The sequence below is a fragment of the Stegostoma tigrinum genome, chromosome 5 (assembly GCF_030684315.1).
Source record: "Stegostoma tigrinum isolate sSteTig4 chromosome 5, sSteTig4.hap1, whole genome shotgun sequence".
NCBI classification, from domain to species: Eukaryota; Metazoa; Chordata; class Chondrichthyes; order Orectolobiformes; family Stegostomatidae; genus Stegostoma; species Stegostoma tigrinum.
Genome location: NC_081358.1, coordinates 115002191 through 115014286, shown reverse-complemented (window position 1 = coordinate 115014286; position 12096 = coordinate 115002191). Strand labels below are relative to the sequence as shown.

General features: G+C 44.3%; 1 protein-coding gene across 1 annotated transcript in view; it reads right to left on the bottom strand.

Moving 5' to 3' along the window:
- Window positions 1-10049, bottom strand: part of vapal (VAMP (vesicle-associated membrane protein)-associated protein A, like) — a 75995-nt gene extending 65946 nt beyond the window's left edge. The window contains exon 1 of the mRNA XM_048529200.2: window positions 9891-10049. Coding sequence (XP_048385157.1) covers window positions 9891-9948 — 58 coding nt within the window. The 5' untranslated portion in view covers window positions 9949-10049. The remainder of the gene's footprint in view (window positions 1-9890) is intronic.
- Window positions 10050-12096: the final 2047 nt, after the last annotated feature.

The window sequence follows — 12096 nt, the reverse complement described above, 5'->3', positions numbered from 1 at the left end:
AAACAAGCTAATTTCTAGAGACCAAGAGTATCAAAATGCATGTGGAGAGAGCATGAACATATCATCTTATGATAGGAGATCAGCTATGATCATGGTGAATGGGAAAGCCGGCCAATCAGCTACTCTCGCGTTTCACTGTAAATGCAACTAGCAGTTACAACTTATTGCATCATGGAATCGAATGGCCAAATAGGCTTGAAGCATTGAATGGCTTTTTCCTGTTCCTATGCTGTCACAAAACAATTTTTAGGCTTCAGTCTTTTCCTAATGAGTACAAAGTCAATAGTGTACCTTGAGAAATGCTGTCCACAGGTAAAGATAGCTTTTTTTTTGGAAAGAGATAGCAAGAACTGAAGATGCTGGAGTCAGAGACAACACAGTTGAAGAGTTCCAGCCCGAAACATCAACTTTCCTGCTCCTCTGCTGCTGCCTGGCCTGTGTTCCTCCAGCTCCAAACAGTGTTGTCTCTTTTCTTAAAACCTGTTCTTATTGGAAACTAACAGGATCAAAATGCACAACCGATCCGATACTTGACCAATTAGTTCCTCGGAGAAAATGAAAAACAGAGGGAAATTCTATAGCCAGTTGCTCAAGAAATTAACAAAAAACAAACAGCAAATCCAACAAAAAAAACGGGAAGAACAGCTGACTGGCAGTTTCTTGAAAATGCACTGTTCCTCCTGTTCAGCGTTGGTATACACGAATTGGCTTCTGTGTTTCCAACACTTAAATTTAAGGCAATAGCTATAAAGTGCTTTAGGTCACATCAGCATTACATGACAACTCAAATAAATAAGCCACACTATTCAAACTGTTCAAACACATTCCATGATTAGGCAAATCCCTGAGGCAGGTGGACTCGAACCTGGACCTTCTGAAGGGCTCTACTAGACTCAAAGTCTGACAACAGTGAAACTGGAATCCATTACAGCACAGTGACTGACACCAAAAGCCAGTACCTTCATCCACACAGCAAGCCAACCACTAAACAAATTCTATATTAGATCTTGAACGGCATTCTTGACAAAGTTGTGATGTTTCAAAACAAAGATATGCAAGATAAAGCAGACTGTATCAGGTTTCTCATTACACGATTATGTCAGATTTCTCCTGTTAGCTCGTACTTTGCGTTTAAACCATGTTTTTCTCTGAAAATTCAACTCACTTTATGTAATGTTGTTTTCGAGAAGCATTCCTCAACTCCTCGCCAAAAAAAATGAAGGATGCTAGCATAGCAAGATGAAATCAACATGCAACTCCATTCAGCGGACAGAAAATAGCACTTCTGAGCCTGAACTTGAAAAACATATTAAGCTCTCCTGAGAAATTAATGAAACTTGCAAAACATGAGTCAATTTTAGAAGCAAAATTACACGCATTTTAACCAAAACACAATCTTTCATGCTTTTAACCTGAACTCAGCAGCCACAAGGAGAAAAAGATGGCAGTGATTGATGTATCAGACAGAGGTATACCTGACAGTCATGCCAAGAGTATACAGATATATATATTTGTTAACGTGGATTACAAAGTATCTGCCCTATGTATTTATTAAATGTTCATGTCTAACATATGTTTGAAAGATTCGGTTTTGATTTTTACAGTCGAGCACTTCGCAATAGTTTCAAATTATCTGACAGCTTAGGCGAACAAAGCCAGAGTCTAAATCTGTCCAAAGCCTATCTTTCTTCATGTCCAAGAATAGAGATAGTTTAATAAAAGCTAAATAAAGATGTAATAATCAAACTGTTACAATAAAAGTTTGATTTAAAAGTTTCAGAGGCTGAAGATTAATTTCAGGAATAAAAGATGCCATACAACCAGTTTATTTCAGTCTTTGTTCTCCACTCAAAATTCCACCCATTCTTTTCACATATATATAACATAACATGCAATTGCCATCTCCATCTTATGCTTTTCTAATTTAAGATAACAAGGTGTAGAGTTGGATGAACACAGCAGATCAAGCAGCATCAGACAAGCAGGAAAGCTGACGTTTCAGGCCTAGACTCTTCTCTTGACCCTAAACGTCAGCTTTCCTGCTCCTCGGATGCTGCTTGGCCTGGCGTGTTCATCCTGCTGTACACCTATCTCAGATTCTCCGGCATCTGCAGTTCCTATTATCTCTGTTTTTTTCATTTCCCCTTTTTAAATTCATGTACAGGATGAGATGTCACTGGCCAGGTCAACACTTATTGCCCATGCTTAATTGCCTAGAGAACAGATGAGACATTGTCGTGGGTCTGGAATCAAATGTAGGCCAGAGCAGTTGACGTGATCAGATTTCCTACCCTTTGGTGAGCCAGATGGATTTTTCTGTCAACAAATCAACAATACTTACATGGTCATCAATAAATTCTTAATTCCAGATTTTTTAGTGAATTCAAATTTCACCATCTGCCACGGTGGAAGCAGGGTCCCCAGGACATAAGTTGAGTGTCTGGATTAACACTCTAGCAATAACACGAGACCATTGTCTCCCCGAGGCATCCATAAATCTAGAATATTTGCTTCAACTAATTCTGCAGCAAAGAGTTAGCAGAGCTTGTGATTAATTTAAATCAACACTGACCTTCTAGATCAATTTTTGAATTTTTGCGTTGTTTCGCTAAAAAAAAAACTAGTTCCATGATCTGCCAGTTCTACAGCATCAAAACAACTCCTAACAAAGGAGCAAATTACATCCTATGTGACTGTGACTGATTATCACCTTTTACCATCTGTCTGAAGCCTTTTGATACAATTTGCCACCCTAACCTACTGCAACGCTTCACGACTTGTTCAGCTGGTTCGGACTGCTGTTCTGGCTTAACTAATTATTGTATGTTACTCATAACGGCTTCTATTCCACGTTCTGTGCCATTATTTCTGGAAAACACCAGAAGTCTAACCTTGGTTCTCTGTTATTCCTCATTTCTGTGACTCTTAGTGACAGCATTCAAAAAGTGGAGCACTGCTTTTCACATCTATACTGACAACACCCAGCCCCACCACAGTCCCTCTCAACTTTCCCACTGTCACTAAATCAGACAGTTCATCAGACATCCATTATTGCCCGAATTTTCTTCAATTTAGTATTAAGATGAAAGTTATTATTTTCAATCCTACTATAAATTCTATTCCCCAATCAACTCAATTTTGAAAGAATTGGCTCAGTTGGCTGAATTACTGATTTACAATGCAGAGTGATGTCATCACCATGTGTTCAATCCCCATGTCAGGTCAGGTTACCATGAAGGATTCTCCTTTTCCAATATCCACACCCACACCCCCACGTCACCTGAGGTATGGTGACCCCTCTAGTTAAACCAACATCAGTCATCTCTCAAATGAAAGGGCAACCTTGTGGTCTGCTAAGAACCTACTGACTTTACAGGGCGGTACAGTGGCTAAGTGGTTCGCCCTGCGGCCTCAGAGCGCCACAGACCCGGGTTCTATTCCAGCCTTGTGTAACCGTCTGGGCAGAGGTTGCATATTCTCCCCGTGTCTGCGTGGGTTTCCTCCGGGTGCTCCGGTTTCGTCCCACAGTCCAAAAGATGTGCAGGCTAGGTGGACTGGCTATGCTAAATTGCCCGTAGTATTCAGGGTTTTGGGTGTTATAGGGGGTTGGGTCTGGGTGAGATGCTCCAAGGGACGGTGTGGACTTGTTGGGCCGAAGGGCCTGTTTCCACACTGTAGGGAATCTAATCTTACCTTGAACTCTTGGTTAACGCCTGGCTAGTCTTCTACGTTCTTGGCTTGGAGACCGTTTTGTGGAACACCTACACTTGGTTTGTGACAAACAACTGCACCTCCCAGTCGTGAACTACTTCAACTCCCCCTCCCACTCCTTGGACGACATGTCCATCCTGGGCCTCCTCTAGTGCCACAACAATGCCACCCGAAGGTTGCAGGAACAGCACCTCATATTCCGCTTGGGAAGCCTGCAGCCCAATGGTATCAAAGCGATTTCACAAGCTTCAAAATCTCCCCGCCCCCGACTATATCCCAAAACCAGCCCAGCTCGTCCCCGCCTCCCTAACCTGTCCATCGTTTCTCCCACCTATCCACTCCTCCCACCTCAAGCCACACCCCTACCGCCACCTCCTATCAGCATCATCCCCACCTCCTCGACCTGTCCATCTTCCCTGGACTGACCAACCCCTACCCTAACTCCCCACCTACACTCACCTTTACTGGGTTCATCCCTGCCTCCTTGTCCTGGCCGTCTCCTCTTCACCTATCTGCTCTTTTATCCATCTTCCATCCACCTCTCCCTCTCTCCCTATTTATTTCAGAATCCCCTTCCCCTCCCATTTCTGAACAAGGGTCCAGAACAGAAACATCAGCTTTCCTGCTCGGCCTGCTATGTCCATCCAGCTCTACACCTTGTTGTTATCTCAGATTCCCCAGCATTAGCAGTTCCTACTATCTCTCCTACATTCTAGCCTTCCTCCTCAGTCCACAATCCTCCAAGATATCTGCACACATCTAATTCCAGCAATTCTTAAACATCTCCATCTCTAAACCCCACTGCTTTTTTGCTTTCAGTTGCCTAGTATCCAATGACATTTCCATGGCCCCACTTTTGACCCTAAGATGGTGCAAAATCATGTTTTACATATTCATTGGAATTAGGCTGGATCAGCATATATTGTCCATTCCGAACCACCCAGAAGACAGTTCAAAGTCAACTAGCTTGACTGCCCAGAGTCTGATAAGGGTGGCAGCTTTTCTTCCCAAAAGGACATGAGTGAATCAGATGAGTCTTTATACTTGAGACATATATGGTCACTATTAGGCGAGCATTTAATGTCTAGTTTTGCTTTATTATCAAACTCAAATGTCACCATTAATTTGAAACTCAGCACAGCCAATGTCCAAAAACATGAGCCTGAGGTCATGGACGTTGTAACTATGCCATCACCTCTCCAGAAGCGTTTGAAAATAGTTGGGCCTGGACAACACCATATAATGCCTTTTAGTGACGTCTTGAGGCACTTCACCAGTGTTTCAAAACAAAAAAAAATGTACAACCTCACCTCAAGTCCTTCACTAAAAGCATCCTGGGGAGACGGGGTACCTACTGACCATAAACTGTCAATACCATAGCTACAAAGAGCTGATAAGCGGCTAGGAATCCAGTGAGTAACTCACCTTCTGGCTCACCAAAGCCTGTACACTATCTACAAAGAACTAGCCACTAGTTCCATTCCCTTACTACTGTGAGTAAAGAAACTACCTCTGACATCTGTCCTATGTCTTTCACCCCTCAATTTAAAGCTATGCCCCCTCATGCTCACCGTCACCATCCTAGGAAAAAGGCTCTCCCTATCCACCCTATCTAACCCTCTGATTATTTTATATGTTTCAATTAAGTCACCTGTCAACCTTCTTCTCTCTGATGAAAACAGCCTCAAGTCCCTCAGCCTTTTGTCATACGACCTTCCCTCCATACCAGGCAACATCCTAGTAAATCTCCACTGCACCCTTTCCAAAGCTTCCATATCCTTCTTATAATGCGGTGACCAGAACTGTCGGGTAAATGCCACTGTTACGGCTGTACTGCAAAATAGCTTGAGTGGAAGGCATGACTAGCTTTGGAGACAGCCATCTGCACAATGCTGTCAAGAACTATAATTCCTGTTTCTTTATGCCACCGGGTAATAACTGAAACTTCATCCTCAAAAACACTATGGGTTCACCTACTTCACGCAGACTGTGAACACTGGGGAAAATAAATGGCTTATCACCATGTTCTCAAAAGGTATTGAAGAAGGGACAGCAAATGCTTACCATACCTGAAATTGTCACATCCTACGGACAAATTAAAAAAGGGTCCATAGCCTTTGCTGCACCTCATTAGTTCAACTGGTGATTAATAGTACGAGCAGCAAATAGAACTAAACAGAAGGCTAAATCTGGAGGACACTAAAATGAAGCACCCATTCCGTAAGACCACAAGGCCATAAGACGTAGGAGTGGAAGTAAGGCCATTTGGCCCATCAAATCCACTCCACCATTTAAATCATGGCTGATGGGAATTTCAACTCCACTTCCCTGCAATCTCCCAGTAGCTCTTGATTCCTTGTGAGATCAAGAATTTGTCAATCTCTGCCTTGAAGGCATCTAACGTCCCGGCCTCCACTGCACTCCATGGCAATGAATTCCACAAGCCCACCACTCTCTGGCTGAAGAAATGTTATGTCATTTCAGTTTTAAATTTACCCCCTCTAATTTTAAGGCTGTGCCCACGGGTCCTAGTCGCCCCGCCTAACGGAAACAACTTCCCAGCATCCACCCCTTCTAAGCCATACATTATCTTGTAAGTTTCTATTAGATCTCCCCTCAACCTTCTAAACTCTCATGAGTACAATCCCAGGATCCTTAGCCGTTCATCATATGCTAAACCTACCATTCCAGGGATCATCCGTGTGAATCTCCGCTGGACACGCTCCAGTACTAGTATGTCCTTCCTGAGGTGTGGGGCCCAAATTGGACACAGTATTCTAAATGGGGCCTAACTAGAGCTTTATAAAGCCTCAGAAGCACTTCGCTGCTTTTATATTCCAACCCTCTTGAGATAAACGGCAACATTACATTCGCTTTCTTAATTACGGACTCTACCTGCAAGTTAACCTTGAGAGAATCCTGGACCAACACTCGCAGATCCCTTTGCACTTCTGCTTTACGAATTTTCTCACCGTTTAGAAAATAGTCCATGCCTGTATTCTTTTTCCCCCAAGTGCAAAACCTCACATTTGCTCACGTTGAATTTCATCAGCCATTTCCTGGACCACTCTCCTAAACTGTCTAAATCTTTCTGCAGCTTCCCCACCTCCTCAGTACTACCTGCCTGTCCACCTATATTTGTATCATCGGCAAACTTTGCCAGAATGCCCCCAGTCTCTTCATCCAGATCATTAACATACAAGGTGAACAGCTGCGGCCCCAACACTGAACCCTGCGGGACACCACTCGTCACCAGTTGCCATTCTGAAAAAGAGCCTTTTGTCCCAACTCTCTGCCTTCTGTCAGACAGCCAATCTTCAATCCAAGCCAGTAGCTCACCTCGAACACCATGGGCCTTCACCTTGCTCAGCAGCCTCCCATGAGGCACCATATCAAAGGCCTTTTGCAAGTCCAGATAGATTTGACTGATGATACGTGCAAATGCTCTAGCCTGGTCTAATGCAATGATATCCTAGGTCCCACCATCAATGAGGATGGGGATACTTGTGGCATCTCCTACAACTCAGCATGGTCAAACTGCCACACAGATAGTGGAACAGATATTCAAAAAGGGCAGGACTCCATCTCCCCACAGTCTGTGTCATTCCTCTCAATGCTGTCAGAGAGGAATGCATCCGTGACAGATAGATTGGTGCGAACGAGGTCTTCCTTGTCCCTCTTGTTGGTTCCCTTGTTTGCTGTCACAGGCTCAACACAGCATTTATGACCTTGGGAGCTCAGTCAGTAGTGGAGCTACAAAGCTACAATTGCTCATTGAATTTTCTCACAGAGAACAAATCGTGCCCTTCCTATTCTCAACATTACTCCCAGACAGTATTCAACAATGAAGTACATAGATTTTTCAGTGGAGGGAGGACAGGAGGTGGTAATCCAGCATTGCCTGAGCTGAACCTGATGCCATCAGAGTTCACTGTTGCGAGAGTCAAAAATCAAGGACTTCCTGCAGTAGACTTTTTAACTTTCTGAGTTTGAGCTGTGGTGAGATTTGAAGTCGCATCTGTAAATCATTCATCCAGCAGCATTATCACAACATTAACATCCCTTCAGAGAGGTTATGATCAAAAACAGCAAGGTGGAATTCAAAGGAATTTCCAGACCCGAGTAAGAGGCTTCAAAGCCATTGGTGAATAGGAGGTGTGAAAGGTACCATGTGGCTTATCACGTTCCAGAGTCTAAGGTCAAATAAAAGTTGAAAACCCAGATTTTTGACAAGGGATGGTGGAGAGTGGTGAGTGGTAAAAACTGCTTGATTTCACTCAGCATAGCAACTGCAATTTAAATTCCTTCATTGAAAACTACTTTCTCCGCATAATTTAGTTAAATCAGAAATAAAATACCTAAACAATGGCAGGCTGAAGAAAGCTTCAACATGTCACACAAACTCCAGAAAACAAATGCCATAATCTCACCCTGAAGAGGATAAAACATTTCAGTCATTCCAGTTCTTAATAGAAGATTTCAAAAGACAAATGTAAATCTGTCAAGTCCATTTTAGTCTTTACTGATACTGACTTTTCCTCCTTATTCAAAATTTGACAAACTGAGCAATTTATTTATGACAAAACATTATGTTAATTTTCAGCAACAATACATTTGAGCGAAAATTAGCAGCATTTTTTAAAAAGGTCAAACTTAAATGTCATCTGGAATCAGCAATTAAGACAAGAGCATAAATTACTTACTCGATCTGTTCTTTGGAATGAAGCCTAGCCAAAGAAAGTGCAAGATCATGTCATACTAATGATCTTAAGAAACATAATCCACTTGGTGCCAAAGGGCAGAGATTGCAGCTCAGTCATGTCTCCAACAGCCTCGTTGGCACTTTGGGTGGAGCTAGTTAGTTCTATGGTAAAGTGTCAAAGAGACTAGCAATGCAACATCACATTAAGGTAAGCATACAGGTCAAGACATACTGAGGCTCTTCTCAAACAGCCATGACCCAAATATAGCATCAGGACTTGAAAATAAGTTTGAGAGAAACTGTTCTTATTCCCAGCACTGCAAAATCTCCAGACTCGAACACAAGTATCTAGTTATCCCAAACTTAATTTTGGTATTTAAGCCTGAAGCTTTTTTCTGTTTGAACACATTTCTTAGAACGTAAAAAAATTACGAAATAGAAATACTTAAAACCACCGTATGAACTGTCTGCTATTTCTGCCATAATTATTCAGCTAACTATATCTATAAAAACACACACGAAGGCTATCCCATTACACAGGGTAAGGATTCGATGTATCAATACACTGTTAGAAGTCTAGCTCCTAATTAAAATATTAAAAATTACTGAACCATTCAGTAATTTTTTTTAAGTGCTATCTGCTCCTTGTCATCTTTCTATGTTCCTAAGAGGCACTTCAGCAGACTGTTTTCCACTATTACAAATGGCAATTCTAAATATTTTGAAGTAAGGTTGAATATCTGTGCACAGAGACGTTGCTGAAAATAGACCACGGCTGCTAAACGCGTGAAGGATGCAATCTGGATGAAAAAAAATCTCCAGCCTCCGAATCCCATGTGCTCTGGGGCGAGCACAGCATTCGGCACCTTTCCCCTACTCAAAAGAGCTGGTTTCCGATTTCAGCCAGCAATAATAAAATAATTTTTAAAAAGACCAGGTAACGTGGGGCCCACTCTGCATAAACTGACTCATTCCACCTTCCCCCGGCAACACCCGGCCTCGGAGCAAAGCTGACATCCGCGAGAAAAAGAATGAACCGAACCGAGACGATCCTCGCGGAAAATCGCGGCACACTCAGTTCACACCGAACCCAGCCGCGGCAGACGCCGCCGCCGCCACCACCATCACGACGAAGCCGAGGATCCAGGCGCGGCCTAGTCCGCGCTACCAAAATGGCGGCTGCAGCGAGCGAACTGCCGGGGGATTCGAGTGGAGCCGGCCGGGGCCTCCCAATACCCCGGAGCTTGGTTGGTTGGGGGGCGGCGGGGGGAACAAGGATGAGGATAGGTGCTGAAGGACCAGCTCCCAGCCACCCACCCGGGACAAGGCAAACTACGGCGGCGGGCCACAGCCGCAGTAGCGAAGGATGCGAAGAAAACGGAAGAAGTGTGAATGTGTGAGACGAGCGGCACCCGGTCCGTGTAATGCAGAGTAACAATAACACATAAATAAATATGTCGGTGCGAGCGTCAGTCACCTTTGAATTTGAGCTCGACGGGCGGATCGAGGATCAGTACTTGCTCCAATCTGGCCATTGTCGTGGGGGGGGGGGGGCAGGGCTGATACTCAGAGCCTTTGCTGCCTGATGGCGCTTATCCGATCCTCTCCGGGATGAGGGGGAGGGGGGGGGGAGGGTAAAAGGGGCTGATTTTTTTTTCTCTCTTTCCCTCCGCCTGACTCGAGCTCTGCAGGACGCCGACGTGCGCGCACCCAATCAGCGCACGCCAAAATGCGTGCGCGTCCTCAGGCGCCGCCCCGGGGATTTGCTCGCCGGCCACGAGCGTGCGCAGTACGGCTTACCCCGTGACGTGCGGATGGGCTGACCGCGATGATGTGGCGCACTGGCAGAGGTCCCGCCTCTCGTCCGTGAGACGGAGGCTCAAGTGCCAAGTGCTCCTGAGCGCTGTAATACCAGAGGTAGTAGGAGCTGCTGATAACAAGGTGTAGAGCTGGATAAACACAACAGGCCAAGCAGTATCAGAGATAATAAAGTGTGAAGCTGGATGAACACAGCAGGCCATGCAGCATCTCAGGAGCACAGTGCTGAGCACAATCCTGAAATGCTGCTTGGCCTGCTGTGTTCATCCAGCTTCACACTTTATTATCTGGGATTCTCCAGCATCTGCAGTTCCCATTATCTCTGAAACAGTATCAGAGGAGCGGGAAAGCTGATGTTTCGAGTCCAGACCCTTCATCAGGAAAAACTATTATTAAAATATAAGTTGTGAATTAATCCTTTGCTGCAGTGTTGTGGAGGGGGGAGCGTAGATTGCTGTCTCTGGTTCTTCGATAACTCATGGTGCCAAGGGCTAATATCCTAGTGTGCCCAAAAACCAAGAGTTAGGCCTGTAATACAGGGGAAATCATTGAGTATATCCAGTTTGCACTGACAAAAAACCTTCTGTGGTAATCTCACTTTCTGGCAACTGCCCGTAGTTTTGAACGTTATGGCATTTCAGGTGCTCTTCCGCATTTAAAATAGATCATGAGGTTACTTTTCCTGGGAATGCATTCCAGATTCCCACTACTCTCTGAGTGAAAACAAAAAATCATTAAATCCCCTCTAATTTTCTCATCCTTCACCTTAAAATTGTACTTCCTCATTATTGAGCCTTTGTGAATGGTTTTTTCTCATTGGGCAAGATGTCACAAGTGGAATGCCTCCACCCCTCTTCCCCCAGATCAATGTTGCAGGGTCCTGCAGGTGGCTGAGGAAATAGCGGAGGCTTTGGTCGTGATCTTTCAAAAGTCACTGGAGTCAGGGAAATTGCTCCTGCTTGGCCTGCTGTGTTCATCCAGCCTCATATTTTATTATCTTGGAATTCTCCAGCATCTGCAGTTCCCATTATCTCGGAGTCAGGGAAAGTCCCAGATGATTGGAAAATTGCTGTTTTAACTCCCTTGTTTAAGAAAGGATCAAGGCAAAAGATGGAAAATTATAGGCCGATTAGCCTAACCTCGGTAGTTGGTAAAATTCTAGAATGCATTGTCAAGGACGAGATTTCTAAATTCCTGGAAGTGCAGGGTCAGATTAAAACAAGTCAGCATGGTTTTAGTAAGGGGAGGTTGTGCCTGACAAACCTGTTAGAATTCTTTGAGGAGGTAACAAGTATGTTAGACCAGGTAGATGTTATCTATCTAGGCTTCCAAAAGGCCTTTGCTACAGTGCCTCACGGGAGGCTGCTGAGCAAGGTGAGAGCCCATGGTGTTCGAGGTGAGCTACTGGCTTGATTGAGGATTGGCTGTCTGACAGAAGGCAGAGAGTTGGGATAAAAGGCTCTTTCTCAGAATGGCAACTGGTGACGAGTGGTGTCCCGCAGGGTTCAGTGTTGGGGCCACAGCTGTTCACCTCTGGCGAAGTTTGCCGATGATACGAAGATAGGTGGACAAGCAGGTAGTACTGAGGAGGTGGGGAAGCTGCAGAAAGATTTAGACAGTTTAGGAGAGTGGTCCAGGAAATGGCTGATGAAATTCAATGTGAGTAAATGTGAGGTTTTGCACTTAGGAAAAAAGAATACAGGCATGGACTATTTTCTAAACGGTGAGAAAATTCGTAAAGCAGAAGTGCAAAGGGATCTGGGAGTGTTGGTCCAGGATTCTGTAAAGGTTAACTTGCAGGTAGAGTCCATAATTAAGAAAGCGAATGTAATGTTGTCATTTATCTCAAGAGGGTTGGGATATAA